This window comes from Opisthorchis viverrini (assembly GCF_000715545.1).
Source record: "Opisthorchis viverrini unplaced genomic scaffold opera_v5_281, whole genome shotgun sequence".
Classification (NCBI taxonomy): domain Eukaryota; kingdom Metazoa; phylum Platyhelminthes; class Trematoda; order Opisthorchiida; family Opisthorchiidae; genus Opisthorchis; species Opisthorchis viverrini.
In genome coordinates this window covers 438,691-455,253 of record NW_008751935.1, presented here as the reverse complement: position 1 = coordinate 455,253, position 16,563 = coordinate 438,691, and the positions used below count along the sequence as shown (strand labels likewise).

Here is a 16,563-nt window from a genome sequence, read left to right as displayed (position 1 = left end):
TATCGATCCGTGATTTTTGCCAATCCTATCAAACCGTTCAGCTCCAAGCACAAGATTTCATTATTTCGCACACTTCATACTGGCAGATGGGTGACTCACTTCAAACAGGTTTGTGCGAAAATGTAGCATGTGATATATCCGAAACCAGGTATATTGCTCAAAAGAGTCTACAGACAGTCTTATCTGCTAACCACTTTAGGTGCAAAGAAAAATATTGATCACCACAAGGCAGTTGACAGCCTGACAGGTGAGGCAGTTAAAAGACTACACACCTGATGGTCCACCCAAACGACGCAATTCTAGTCGATCGTGGTACCTCAAACAAGCAAACTGTCTGAAAATCATGCATAGGCTTCTTTCAAGTCATTACTCACCGTACACAAATAGAGTGATTCACTCCTCTAGGTGGGCACGTTCTGACTAGAATAGCAAGCGATAACTTCTCAGAGGAAACGCACCCGGAAATTTTGGAGCGGTTATCATAGTGTATGGTATATGTTCTGATTTTAACATAAGATTTTGAAACCCTTATATATTGGCTTTTTGTTATCAAATAGTCTAATCTTCAATTGGCAACCAGAAAAGTGCTCACTTGCCTGCAAATAAATTCGTAAAATGTGCACCTCCGACTACTCTCAACGTCGACGAAGCAGGTTTCCACAGATTCTCGGCCTTTAACAAAGGTTACCGTCCCGGCTGAGGTTTATTTCATTCTTTTCACAAATATCCGACTGGTCACTGTCAAATTACCATAGATTGCTGTTTACTTTGCTACATGGCGGCATAGGTTTACCATAGGGAATCCGCATTCCGATAAGCGTGATCTGAATGGTAATCATGAGACCATAACTAACCGATCACTGGTGATCCGACAGGGAAGTTGTTCATCAAATGTCAGGGATAGAGAGCTGCAGTAATGGGCAAGGTCCGTCGTCATTTAGAATGTGATTATCACACCAGCCACTCAAAGAAACCGCTCAAATGCAAGACTCTAAAGGTGAGTAGCGTAGCCTCCAGGATTTTTGAAGGTATATGCTACTATGTTGGGCTATTCAAAACCCATAAAGATTCCAACAGGCCTGGGTGATATTTGTTTTCTTTCTCAAAGTATTACCTCGCTGAATTATCGCCGACCTCTAGAGACCGTCGCCCTGTAATCTTTAGATGTCACCGTTAAACATTTCCGCAACCAAAATCAACCTACTATAAGGTTGAAAAACTTTGCTATAAAAACTACGACCAGCATCATGGCGTCTTCCGATGGACGGCCTGGGGTGAGTTCAAATCCAACTATTTTAACTGAACAGCAAGTGACATCATTATCTTCAAACATAAACAGTGAATTATTTGTTTTCTTTCTTTTTTTTACAAATGTTAAATGTGCTGTGCATAAACAGTAATATCAGTGCTACCTAATGAAACAGCTCCATCCAGTCCCGCACCTCCACGGAGAACCTTTCGTATTTATTTGACCCCAATCCATTCCAATCTGGCTGAAACAACGATGTAAACTATTTTTCTTAGGCAATCTTCAAAACCGAAAATGCTGGACTACTCAGACAAAGCTTCAAGAACAGACACACAACTCCCTAATTGTTCAACAGTGTTCCATGAACTTCTGCTTTTGAGTCAAAATTCTGTATTATTTCAAGAAATTCCTGGGCGGGGATGCGGCCATATTGTTCTCACAATCAGCATCGGTGGGTTGTTCACATCGGTGTGCGTTAAGTGGCTACTGCATTTGTTCCTCACTCTACCGGAAATCCTGGCATATTAGCCAGTAGCTGTCGTCCCATGTTTACCGCATTGCTGAAGGTCAGTTTTCCGGAGGTTTGTCTGCTTACGAAATCGTATATCCAGAGTAGTCAGGAATAGACTAGCACTACTTTGAATGCATAGGACGTCATGCAGTTCTTAGTGTTAAATTGTACTTTCCAAGCCTGAAAATCCCAACCATATATCTACTGTTGTTTAGTTGAGTCAGCAGCGAAAACATCTGCCGTCGGAACGTTGCTCAAAAAGTGCCTATTTAAGCTTTGCGTCCCCTAGAAATTAACGCTACTTCAGAGAAATAGGTCAAGCAAATCTAGTCCCGTTTCTTAATCAATGAATTTCAGCCCGGCAACCATCTCCTTAGCAGCTTTCGGGACCGGCTCAATGAGCGATACGTGTTTATTTTGTCCCACGTAGAAAAGTTGTTTGACCTATTCAAGAAAGCATCTGACATAGATGCCATTAGTTACCCTAAATTCTAGGAAAATAATACCGCGAAGGTGCTCCTTATCTTCCGGCTAATGCGTTTGGGTCGATTTTACAATTATGCAACGAGGATGGTGATTGAAGAGAAATAGATACCTTAAGCAATTTCGGTACCTACGTTCCAGTGTATCCTGGTTTAATCTGATATTACACGATATGGGCCCCCAATAAGTCGCGTCCGAGTGAGACCTGGACGCAATTTTTGTCTTTAGGGGACGATGATGATCCGGCGACTACCACACTGCGGCGTCGGCATGCTTTTGGAAGGTCGTGGCGTTGACACTTTTGGGTTAAAATTCTCTAACAAATGTAAACAATGACTTCAAAGAATATCTGGAAGGTCACTGATGTATATCATAAACAGACGTGTTTCCAAGACGGGGTTTTTAGAAACTTGGATAAAGTTTGGTGCTGATTAAGATACGGTGTACCTTATGTTCATTTGAAATGTAAATAAATTTGCCATTCTATAGGCCCTTTGTTTTTATATTGAGTTGAGCTGTCCATAAGTGCGAGCAGGCTTGTCACGCAAGGACAGATTGGAAAGAATTGTGCTGCACTGTGGATATCCAGTTATGTGTGATGAGGTGATTTAAGTTGGCCCATTTTTAAGTTCAACAAATCACTTTTTGTGGTACCCTAGTTAGTCTAGTAGACCGAGCGATAACCAGTCACCAGTTTTGTAGATTGGCAGGAAAATCTATTCCTTCCAAGTGCAGCGAGAACCGATTGACCGAACGCCAGGTACAAATGTATTACCAGTGTTAGTGACGTTCCAATGAGCGCAAACTAAACAACTTGCCACTAGCTAGATGAGACAGAATAATTCCTGCTTGAAAAACAACCAAAACTAGCTACGATAAATTTCACTAGATATTTTGTTGTCGGTAGCACCTTCCGGCTCTTATAGCCAACAACCTGCAGCGGCTGCTAAAGTCTCTCTTCGATCAAATTTCCAATCGTTCTTTTTAGCGCCTTGTATCTATTCCTTCCAAGTGCAGCGAGAACCGATTGACCGAACGCCAGGTACAAATGTATTACCAGTGTTAGTGACGTTCCAATGAGCGCAAACTAAACAACTTGCCACTAGCTAGATGAGACAGAATAATTCCTGCTTGAAAAACAACCAAAACTAGCTACGATAAATTTCACTAGATATTTTGTTGTCGGTAGCACCTTCCGGCTCTTATAGCCAACAACCTGCAGCGGCTGCTAAAGTCTCTCTTCGATCAAATTTCCAATCGTTCTTTTTAAGCGCCTTGTTTAGGTTTAGCGCGACAAACCTATCAACTTCATAGGGATTCTACAACAAAGTAGAATTAGGCTGAGTTACGCACGAAAATCCGACAGCACATTAGGGTCTCCTAGGAAAACAGCAGTCTGGCGTAATCCCAAAAACGATACGTCATTGAAACACACATATACGTCAAAGTGAATGGCTGTTCTATTCTCGCCTCCACTGGTTGAATTGGAATGCTGAGCAATGTGTCCACTCCAAGACATGACACACAACCAAGAAGCCACATTCTCACAGGAAGTATAGCGGACACTCACAATGCCGCAAGAATCACCATCCATAAACAGAAACGTCGCGCATTCGCAATTAATGTATTCAATCTAAAAGCCAAGAAGTTATTGCGTTTATTTGTATAAACTTGTTGTCTCCTTCATACTGTTTTTTTCGAAAATCTATACCATGAAATAACTGGAGCTAACATCATTCGGTTATCTAGCGGATGAGAATATAAAGAATTAATTTTCTGATTTAAAAACCCCCTGAAGTCACTCGGGTACCTCATATTCTTATCTGAATCGCAGTACGCATGTAGGGACTATGGAGTAAGAGCGCGGTAGAAGATACAATAAATGAAGGAGATCGAAACAACAATTGGGATAAGAAAAAATGTGTTGACGGAAATTTTTCAATTAATCAATCTTTCAATTTTTGAATTTTTGTTTCTCAAATGAGCCACATAACCCAAAACGTTAACTTGGAAATCTTGGATACCGATTAGGTCCTTCTTAATCAGTCATCCCTTCCCACAGTACATCGAAGAATTCCGTAAAGATGACCAAAGATGGTAATGTAAGAATGACGGTACTGTAGAAAAAGATAATGTGACGCCGGATGTCAGCCAAGAAAACGCATCTGTTCCCTCCAAATCTCTGTCTCATTGGGCCAAATCATTCCAATTACAGAAGTCCAAGTCATAGCTGGAAATCCCGCTGTAAGTAATAAATTTGCCTGAATGAATTTTCCATGGTCCTTCACTTCGATTGATTATCCGCTTTGCCTAATTGAAAAGCTTAAGCTGAATACTCTGGGCAAAAAGCGCCATTTATTTTGATGCCATGTATTTTGATACAGGCCGTTTCCATAAGTTGCTATATTTCGCCTCGGTTCTCAACCATTTTGGGAGACTTGCCTTCCAGATGAGCTTTATTCTTTTCAGCAGTAGACGTATCTGCCCATACTGCCCAATGGTACTTTCCTCTGTGAGCCTCGGTCCTGGTGCCCTCAAGCAGGCTTCTTTACGGCTGTTGGGTATTCACTCGTTTTTTGTAGTATGACCATGAGCGTCATTGCAAACAAGCTAATTTACAAAATGGTGAGTCGTCGTTTTGTGGCCGATAGGTCTCGCTTCGCGCGAGAATTTTAGTCCGCAGTCACGAATTGAATAGAGCCTTTGTCATGCAGACGTATTCCGTGTATGTCAATGGCTCATGGGCTGCGTCGATGGTGTTTTTGGTGATACAATCTAAACTATACATGCCACAAGACACCGTTCCAATAGAAGGGTCATCAAGGTTTGAGCCAGACAGAAGCGTCAGTGTGATTGAAAACGCCAAATCAATGAGCCAACGTTCAAAATATGACGAAGAACGAAGAGATCGTGCCGTTACTTTGGGGATAATTAGGCATCTAATCGACTAATCCCAACAGGGTCTGGCAATAAGGCACTTCCAATGGACAGCGAGGTAATCTATGAATATTGCGTTTTTTTTATTAATTTTGGTGCTCACTATTTCAACACCTTTCTGTTTTGTAAGCTAAAAAGGCGGGCAACTGCTAGGAAACATTATTTTTCATCCAAATGGCATCCAAAATGTTTTCAAAGGCGTTCAGTTTCAGTACGAAATTACTTCATATCACCAATTTTACGCAACATAGTAATAAGTAAACACACAATATCTCATCAGCACGCGCCCTGTTGTTTAATCGTCATTTTCCATACGGTCGAATAAGTCCGAGAACTGTTTCGTCGCTGGCGATTTTGGCCATTGAGTTCACTTACTAAACCAACTGGGCAGATCAGAGGTCAATAATGTAGAGTATTCTTTTAATGGTTGTTCTAAGTGTCACTTACAATCACCGCATTTTCGAGCACAAATTACCTCGATGCAATCATGCTTCAGAACGTTGCCGTACAAATACAGAAGTGGCGGAAATGGCGTTTTCGGAGTGCAGACGATGTAATGCGATCAGATGTACTTTACCAGAGGTACATGATTTGTGGCACAGTTTGGAGCCAAAGAAGACATTTCAAAGAAGAATAACTTTATTCTCGATAAGTTTATGCAACTTTCACGGCTTAAACCGAATGGGTAACAAAATTACAGCATATAAGTTATGTCGATCACATGACGATCACAAAAAGTACTGCAAGAAACAATGTGTTATTGGGTGAGTGATCAAATCCCAACGTCATTATTCATAAGGTCGTAAAACCAAATGTGAAGTTACCCCAAGTGAAAGGGGAGAAAAAAGTTGTGAAAAAAATTTCTAAAATATTCCGAATACTCAGCATGGCATAAATTGTTAGATGGATAAATTAGGAAATGGATGGTGATTCCGAATGACCAGTTGGAAGACCTGAAGTGTTTCTAGAAAAAAAGAGATGGTTCGTCGAGCTGCTATTTTCTTCTACAGTGCAAAGAGCAAAAACACAAATGTATAACGCCCCATGATGGGAGACCAAACGATTGAAAAGAACAGGGCAGACAGTTATATTCCAGACGATACTTTTTGCCGTTAAATATCCATACGATATATCAAAGCACAAACTTACAAAAATTATTAAAATAATTCACATCAAGAGTTACACGCGACAAAACTAATGCAGATAACTACATTGAAACTACAAAAACAACCTGTAAATCCGACACAGTACGCGGATGTGGATATCATATGTGGAACGACCGATAAGGACTCAGTTTCAAAATGGGACATCAGAAGTGAAGAACACAGTTCCATTATAGAAATACGCCATGAGTTCTCAGACTCCTTGTACAACTTAACCGCGGTTGTGTCCCACTGGATGACTGTGAGATAAGTTTCGTTAGCGGAAGAGAGTTGGGTTTGGAAGATTCCCAGTCGAAGCTTAATTTAAGCATCTTAAATCCATGAATTGATTTGCCAAAACACCCAATCGGACAAAAAGAACCCACTGCGTACTTTCGAAATCTGGCCTATTGCATAGCACGTTTGAAGAAGTTCGTGCAGTTCCCGCAAAAACCGACGTGAACTATCAATATTGCCCCACAAATCGATGGCTCTCATGGTTAAACAACCACTCATGTGGCTCGCAGAATCGAGGTGTGAGCGAACGCCACCCATCTGCTCAATGGTTTTCAAAATACTCTCACAAATGCCTCACCTAATACATCTACGCAATAAGATAAACACCACCCATTATTTCACTTACTAGTTAGTTTCGGACTCGGGTGGACTTGGCGACATTCCTGAGCCCGTGTTGTTTGAAGCCACTGATTCTCCTTGCGTCTTATTGCCAGTTTCGCCGACGGTGCTGTAAAAGGAAATTCATGAATGTCCTTCATTGTAGGAACAAGCAAAAGACTGATTTGACCATGGCATAGATTCGCCTACCCGACACTCGTCTTCAGTTAACTAAATGTTATGTGTGACCCGTTATGCGCCAGACAGTTTATCAACAAAGCGAACAAAGCGACCAAAACCGTACCAAGTCCGGTAGGTTTAGTGCAAGGCCATCAGAAATTTAAGTCACCGTTACTTGGCTAGTCGTGTTGCTACTTTTTTCGGCAGTGTTGCAGCTGAAATTTCAAAAGTATGTCGCTTCCATATGATAATAAATAAAAGATTGTCTTGAACGCGGTGACTTGTACAATAGAATGAATAACTTGGTTTCACCGATATCCACTACTGTTGTTGAAATACAATCAATGAGATAACTCACGTAACCAGTTGCACGCAAGCAGGACGCGTGATCATCAGGTAACTACAGTTGAAACTTGTGGATTTCTCCCGATCAGTTAGTTTTGGCCAGTGTTGCGATAACCGTTTCAGTCTACTCTGTTTATCATTCCGTCAGGGTTTATAATTCTTGCGATAATTCTTGGATGTGCAACGAGCAATCAGTGGAAAATTAGAACATGCTCAGTAGCAACACACCGCTCCGAGAAGTCCTGAGGTTTCGAAGTTTGGCTACTCAGGCTGTCGAGCGGAGCAACTGGCCTAAAATCTAAGCATAATTATTGTTAAGATGCCCACACACGCCACACTCGCTTAACGCCGAATTCCGTGAAGGTGTCCTGATTGGAAGAGAGTCCGTATTTTGTGTTGTTCAGACTAGAAACAGATACACCTACCTGGAAAATTGTACGATGCTTATTGAATTCGAATCGAAAACATATAGGTGGTCCAGACGGAAATATCCATTCACGAGAATGATAAAATGTGTAGGATTTTCACAACGGGCAAGTCCTTTCGTTTTTGTACTCTGTATCTGTGATGAGGTCTCTGCCATTGCACCAGAACCAAAACCATGAAGCTTGGTACTGAACTTCTGACACTAATTGATTAATCGGTAAGACTCCGAGGTCAAACACCATTTGATGCTAGTTTTCGAAGTGTGACGTAGCCGGCTGCGACCTAGCTTCGTTGGATTATCTACAACCGTTCGGTATCTCACCATCCAGTAACAAAACAAACAGCTACTTAATTCTAAGTGCGCCTGCTTTTACCTTCGCATTTTGGAAACGTTTTGTAACTTATGGCCTCATTGCTACATGTATATGGAACCTGAAGAGTGTTGCTGCCACTTTCGTCTGTGGCACCGAAGTGACTAATTCTCGGGTGTGCGGTTTTAGCGACTGTCATAGTTTACGGGGGTGCTTGGACAAAACGCATTTAGTCACTGAAAAGAGATAGCTTGCTTTCTGTTCTATTCCCATACAAACGTTTCTCATACGCGTTAATCTACCGCAAACAGTGCGATCCATGTGAAATGTCTTATGCAAGCAAGTGCGGCTGAAAGTAGTGTGTTTTTTTCGCATGTTCAGGATTGATTTCACAATTTGAGAGGCGGAATCTCAAGGCATCGCCGCTTACCTACTGAAGCTGCTCGATCAGCCATTCGTCTAGATATTTGAGCGTCCACTTGATGTTATATCGCGATATTTCAACCAATACAAACTCACTGTACCCTAACTCGTGTCCCACAACCGCGGGATTGATCATTCCATGGAAACTAAATCAATCGTGTATCAGATTTGGCTAACTGCATTTCATTCCATGGCTAGCAACATAAATTTTTGGCAAATTTAGAGAGAGGTATACATTCATAATTCTTTACTAAAGCAGCTTACATCGATTACGTGGGGTTCGTTGAAAATGAATGCTAGATGCATGCCAGAATTCTTTGCACCCAGTGTTAGCTCACTGGTAATTTTAGTGGTCACTTCGGCTGCGAGGTGATTTGACACGAGTGGTTGCGAGGTATGCCTGTTGATCGGGATGAATGTGTGGACATGAAAGTGGCTAAATTTTGGTTACGCAAAGCAGTATCCTGAGCCATACATGCCGTTTTGAGCACTCACACATATTGAAACTGCCGAACCAGGAGACCCGATATAGAGTGCGGCTGTGGATGTCAAATGAGCCTTGTCCGATTAGGACTCAGAATAGTCAGTTTTAAGATGGGGTTCCAGTGGTAAACAACACCGTTCCAACATGGTAATAAGGCATGAGTTCCCAGACTCCTTAAGCAGTTCAATCGCGGTTTTGTCACACTGGTTGTCTACGAGGTTATTGTAGTTAATGGAAGTGAGTTGGCGTTGGAAATTTCCCGGTGACGCTCACTTGTTTGAAGCCACTGATTCTCCTTGCGTCGCATTGGCGTTTTCCCTCATGGTGCTGGATAAATGAATGCATAAATCCAGCATTTTATTGTAGAAATAATCAAAATACTTATTTCACCATGGCTCATTGGCCTCTAGTTTATGTTACATAGTTCACTAACCTCGAATTCAAGTGCACTCTTTTTCACTTAACCAAATATATGTGACTAGTTTCACACAAATTAGCATCAACAAACCCATCAGTACGCAAGCATTGTTAAAATCATCAGTTTTCATATGGTCGATTAGGTTGCGCAAATCATAGCTCTGAGGGTTCGGATTCATTTACTTGGGCCGTTGAGCAGACCAACTGGTCTAGTAACTAAGCACACTTTTGATGTCACCCACAGTTGGGACGCAAACGCCGATGTGACTCTCGATTGAAATATTATAAATTCAAAATGGCAATGCTCGATTTGTTTAGACTAGAATCAGATGCATCTACCTGAAAAATTATACACAGCGTGACTACAAGCAATGCAGCATTATTACAGCCAAAATGGTACCGATTCCGAAAGATTTGGTGCGGGGGTTTCATAAATTCTAGTCACATCTACCTAATTCGTCCTGTTGCTGCCTTCTTCGGCAGTGCCACAAGTGAAATTTCAAAATGGTGACTCTTCGTAATGAGAACAAAAAAGAATAAGGTGAACGAGGTAGCTTCGTCTACAACAGGGAATAACTTACATTCACCAGATATTCAAAAGATATTTGACCGGAGTGTTGAAATCCAATCAGTACGATAACTCATTTAACCAGTTGCACGCAACAAAAATAATCGAAACAGCTAATTCTGTATGTCGTTTGGTCAGGCTTTGGAACTCATGCAATATGGCTCGGTAAAGCAACGATCGATCAGTGTTAAGTAAAAACACGCCGCTGCCAGAAAATCCTAATTCAATATGTCCGGTAGAGTTACATGGAGTAAAATGTGAAATTCCTTTGTGAAGTTCATATCTGGCCTGCTGAAAGTGCTTGCAGTTTGTTTGTTATTACGAAACGACGCTTGCCCTTTGCCGAAATTTAGGATGAAATTGTTGGTCGAGTTGGACATGTGATCTACAGCTTCTCAACAAAACTACCATCCAATCAGATCGGATTTGCTCAATCGTGTACGTGAACATTTGACACCGATTTGATGTGATTTGGTGGAAGTTGTGCGCATGAAATCCCCTCATCCAACCTTTTGCCTTTATCGCTCTGGAATGGCGTGCTAAATGCGTTCTCAATGTGCCACTGCACAGTCTGCTTTCTGGTCATAACAGATTAACTTCACGATTTGCTTATCAAATTTTACTGATCAAAATTCTCTGTTGATTTTCGCAGGCTTCTTTTCTATCGAGCCTTTTACAACTTTCTTGCATTTTGCGTAGTTTTCGCTGAATGAATAACTGAGCTTTTGGATCAAACCTTATTATTTAAGAATGTTTTTAAATTGTCAATTTTTACAACAATTTTTACCAATTTTGTTTTAGTTTGTTTGTCTAGAACTTTAATCTGCTCATGATATTTTTGGGCGGAGGTACCTTGGCGGAATGGTTGTCGAGAACTTCTAACGTACTAAAACAGGAAATTCTTAGTGTTTATTTTTTGGCACCAGCGTACAAAATATGGATTGATTTGAACGTGATGTTGTTGAAAAGGTCGACGAATAATGAAAAAAAATTCCAAGGTAACGCTACAACTCCACTCAAGACGGCAAGTATCAAAGCAGGGCCATGTTGCCTGGAATTACGCTTACGAAACTCGTGGAGTCAAGAATTCTGGAGGGGTTGTATACTTGAATCCCATTGATACATTGGTCTTGGGTTATTAGCCTTTTCTGTTGTGCTAAAATTTGGAATTTCAAAGTTTTTCATATCACTCCGCATCAGGGCAAAGCAACAACAATATGCGTTTTTGAGAAAATGGGTTTCTGCAACACAAAAATCGCTGCGGTCTGCTTTGTTTTAGAATAGACAACAACGCAATAGACCTCTGGGGTTTTGTTTCATTTAGTTGTCGTAATTATTGCTTGCATTAACCAAAAATATAAAGGTTAGGCAATTGAGGCACGCTCTAAAACGGAAATTCTATGCATCAACGATCACAAACGAGGACCAAACTGATGAGGCTTCTGGTGTATTTAGGATACACAGATTGCTTGGTTGTAAAACCCAGAGCTCACTTTCTAGTTCCTGGTCACACATCTTATTCCAGGTCTAAAAAATTCTATATGTTTCCCCAATTTTGATATATAGTGTCCAATTGCACCCAGATGCGTTGACAAATGAGTATTTATGGTTAGCTTCGTGTGGTTGCTTTGTAAAGACATGTTGGTCCAGTGATATTGTGTTACAAATTTAAGCTAAAATTCCGGTGACCCGTTCCCTAGCGTTCAACGTTCATTAACTTCAATTTCATTGAATAAACTTGGGCAAAGGCTACATATTGAATACATCGACCTAGACATCTGAGCAACAAATCACGGTTTAGTTATTCGGCTTTTTACTTGAGTTTCTATAGAGTATAGTGAGTGATGTGTGGATAAGTCTTAAAAAATCAATCGTAGACGAACATTTCGTCGAGCCAGTTTTGGGTCGGATAAAAAAATCTGTAGATCGTTTCAGTGTGTGACCAATTTCAGGTGTTTCTTAAAGCATTTCCACTGTATTTATTTAATTTTGTTCAATAAGATCATACGAAAAACTGAATAAATATATCGCGACTTGTCATCAGCAATGTTTTAGATTACGATTGTCACTCTTGTACTCGTTTTTTGAATACGTAATCGTCATCACCAATTATTATTATGGCAGTCAAAGTTTACCATAAGCTGAATGCACTTGTCTGTGACAAACGCCCTAAAAACGTGTCTCCATTCTCAAAATTCGAGACGGTCCCCATTTGCATAGCTTACCTCACCATTGCCTGGGTAGCATGTTCCGTTTTATTGATTTCTGTGGTTCTTGTTGTACTTTGTGTCGTTGGGGTCGTAGATGGAGTTGTAGTTGTAGTTTCTTTAGTTGTTGTTGTATAAAATGAGTGGATGAACTCGTTTGCCTCTTCTTCGCTAGAATTCGAAGAAAAACCACATAATGACGTTGGTAGTACTAATGAGGATGCTAATGATGGCAATGTGAACTAAGGAACAGCATGCATGAAGAGCAGATTCTCTACGTACCTAACAATATCTACGCGGTTGACCTCGGCTGAAAAAATATAACCATGAATGTTTCATTATGAAATAATTGAAAGGCTAGAAACTCATTTTGTAAATGTAACTTACCATAAGGAAAGGAAAAGTTGCATAGGTCACCATCGCAGCATACTTCTTTGTCAGTGTCTTCCTGGCAGTTCTTTCTCCTGCATGTGTATTGGTCGAGTCCGAAGCCGAACTTGTCTTTTATAACCTAATAAGAACAAAAAGCCTAATGTCAAGAACAAGATACAAGAGATTAGATAGCTATAACGTGAAATCAAAACCGCTTCTGGTAGTACCTTGCAGTATCTGCAATCGTCTTGTGGGTTAAGTACATGACTTCTGTCGTCACCATCGTAACATCTGTAAGCTTTATGAAAAATGCTTCAAATTTCCAAAGACTTACATCTGTAATTTCAAAACGGTAAACGTTAGAAATGTTTGGGCAATTATTCTTATAGTATTAGAAAGTGGACACTCACCGCCACTTGTTTTTGCTGAATTCCTCGGCTACGCGGTACACAAGGATTCCATATCATTTCAAGAAGAGGCAACATACCCTTTGTTTGATTTATGTTGCAAAATGAGGTGTCGCAGCATTTCTTGTCTGCAGTTTCGAGACATCCAAAAAATGAACAACTGCGTACCTCTGGTCCTGAGAGGTAAAACTGAAGTAAATATGATAAACACAAATATAATTCGTTCAAGAGTGATACAAATGGCATTGAGATGAAACGAACTTACCAAGCAATACTCACAATTCTCCCATATTGTCGGTGGTTGGCCACTGATTTGTTGCAGACACGAAATTCCTTCAATTTGTGCATAAGATCGCACAGCTAGTGACAGAATCGTGAAAAACAAGGGTTGAATCATTCTTTCGTTCGCCAATCTTTCCACTTAAGGCTGCATTATATACTTATATACACTGCGCACCAGCAGAGTGCAGTGATGAGTGAGTCATACGCGTGAACGAAGACAAGCTTGTGCATGAGAGAAAGGTTGATTTAGTCCTCCTGTCAAGCAAGGTTACCCGAAATAGGCATTATTCTTTCTAATAGGCACGATCTGTCTTGTTCTAATGGCATATGAGATAAATGCCTAACCACCGCCATTTTGCCGCACTCCGTCATCTCTGTTGAATATTGGGTGTGAATCAAGCGGTTCAGTGGATGCGTCAAGTCTCACATAGCCATTCAAATCCCATTGCAGCTCGTCTGTTATTGGAAGCTGAGATAATCATCATCCAGTGGAACTCAGCTGCAAACATAAAAAGATTATCGAATTCATTCGCTCACCTCCGAACACCCCGCAATATCCTCGCGCTCTTGAAGACTCCTAGCGATCCTAAATTTTGTCAACTGTTTTTTGCGCCTCCTGTCTATTTTTCACCAACAGTCTTGCACTGCTCTATCAGCTGACGTCAATAAAACCTTAATTTTTTGATAAATAACGGACAAAATTGAATTGATTGATTTTACGATCTTTGAAATAATTGTTCACACTGGGCAATACTCAGAATCATACCGCCTGTAGCATTTTGTCGTTGGCTTGCCGTGATAGAGCAAAACATGGAAAATGCAGTTTATATTCGGTTACAAGCTAAACAACACCCTTACAGTTCAAAGTTTAAGATGTCTCCATGAGATTCGGTGGGCTACACAGGCGGCAGTGGGTCAATCGTCCAAGGTATTGAAGGAAATTTATATATTGATCAAGCGAACGAGAAAAATTATCCAATTGTCCTTCACATTTTGTTTCACCGAAAATCAATCACTGTTTTTCAAAATTCAAAAAAAGAACGAAAATAATCAAGTCAACATTCTGGATAGTTTGTACGCAGAACGCAAGTATACTTTTGTGAAAAGATAGAGGAACGTGTCCAACTATTACAACAGCAACTATTACTACAGGCTTGTCCTGTGAAGAACGAAATCTTCCCCAAGCCATCAGCTGGCACCACTGGCTACTGAGCTCGTTTATCTGCGAGGAAATATTCGGCGTATACACAGGTTGGGAAACCAACGGAATTCACTTGCTCGGCGTGTAGAAAATGGTGCGCAAAGAGGAAATAATGACATTCGAATTTGCTTTCTGGCAAATTCAAGCGAGACAGGAAGGTTAACTGAGTAAAACGATGCGTGTTAATTAGCGAACTCGGTCTACCTCACCTCTCCTCAAATATGCATCTGTTTGAATGGATGCCGTCCTTAATAGTTCCGACGTTGTGTTGTTCACTATCTTGCAATAAAAGTTAGAACCTTCGGACGAACTAACACATTGATTCCGTAACACACGGGTATGAGTACAATTGTAAACATGATAATACTACGTCAACAATGCCCTGAATGGGAGCATTGTTCAAGAAGTAATTCTGCGGCACTCAATCGAAGGTTCTCCGTACATCTGAGTATACAATGATAATAGTTTGGCTTTGGATGTTAGCCGGAATGGCATGGCACTAATGCTAACTGTTGTGGCTGACATTTGTTAGAGTTGAATTTAGCAAGTTGATAGTCAAACTGCGCCCAAAAATCTCTTATTGGAGAATCCTGTGTTCTGCTGAATGACACCTGGTTCTTTCGGCGAGCCCCAATGAACCAGGTCTGATTGTGGATGAAGTAGGACGTGCACAGAGTATTTCTCATCCTTTACCAGCTTTGACCGGATCAGCAAGTATCATACTTGTGATGGGAATCTGGGTGTCTGGAACAACGAAGTCATAAGTAGAACACCAAGAGGAGGTGGAAAGCACCCTCATTCAAGCAGTGAATCTAGGTACAGACAGAAAGGAGAGGCGGAGGGAGTTTGTGTTCAACACTTAGAGAACCGGATAAGTTTGGTTTGTCGATTTAGTCTATGATTCCACATTGCTCGTCAAAACAAACAGTAAAGGTTGTCAAGTTATTTAGAATGGGTAGGGGAGTCGCAAAGGAGTCCGGTTGTAAATAGAAGCTCTGGACGAAATATTGTGAGCTTTGCTACCCACATTTTTGCAACCGAACTCTGGGAAATAGGATACATGTATGGCATTTGGCCATTTCAGTTACCCAGATGACGTGGAGGTGTCATAGTAAGAATTTCGTTCCAATTTTGACACAGATGATAACTTCTCTCAAACTGGCCAAGTTTCTAATGGTTCGAGGCTGTTGATAGCGTTGAGGGATAAAAAGGTTTAGAGCGGCAGTCCCTAGTGTGACAGAGAATAAGCAGCCGCGTTCAATAAAGTACGTTTCTATCTGCCGGTTGATACTAGGGTAGTGACAATGGCATTTCAGAAAATCTTCAGAAAACAGTTGAGCGTTGAAAAATAACAAGGAATTCTGCGAGGAGACAATGGTGCAATGGTCAATTTTGGCGTCAGAAAAAACGGAAACTCAAAGAGGGACTTTTGACTTAAGGAACTTTTTTGATGCAGCTAATGTGTTACCTTGGTCGGGCTAAAGTATGCAGTATTGTGCTTAGGCCATAAACGGGAGGCAGCACTATTCAGATCAACATGTACTGGAACATTCCGTTCTTAGTGACAGTGACGGGATAGCGTGATTTGAATCGTTTGTTGGAGTTTTAGTACATTCTCAATCTGATGGGCGCTAATTCCTCGAGTCGCAAGGCAAACATCTGCAGGTAAGTGGTCATATCACAAAAAACACCCGCAGTTCAGCGTCACCTCTGCATAATACGGCACAGCCTCACTCCCTGTATTCGTGTAACGTACAACAGTTTTTCGTGGCGATGGTTCGGTTTTACGTTAAATAGACATTATTGAAAACATTCATTGTACGAATTTCACATTTTGCGCAGAAAAAGAAAGCCCTACAGCAAATTCCGCAAGATTTTTGGGTGCCGGTGAATCCTGGTGACCTGTGAGCAAACAAGTGCTGACATTGGGGGATTGTGTAACGCACTGCGTATTTCGAAAGCCTCAATAACTCTGATTTTAGTGGGACGGGCGTAATAAGTGC

At 41.0% G+C, this 16,563-nt stretch overlaps 1 protein-coding gene across 1 annotated transcript; it reads right to left on the bottom strand.

The window, feature by feature from the left end:
- Positions 1-5,803: 5,803 nt before the first annotated feature.
- On the bottom strand, positions 5,804-13,558 carry T265_09447 (hypothetical protein; the record flags this gene model as incomplete). The annotated part of the gene is made up of 7 exons (XM_009175514.1): positions 5,804-6,144; positions 6,966-7,067; positions 12,317-12,469; positions 12,581-12,608; positions 12,686-12,809; positions 12,898-13,158; positions 13,343-13,558. The coding sequence occupies 2 exons, from the start codon at positions 13,472-13,474 to the stop codon at positions 13,054-13,056; spliced, it is 237 nt and encodes a 78-aa protein (XP_009173778.1).
- Between the last annotated feature and the right edge of the window lie 3,005 nt (positions 13,559-16,563).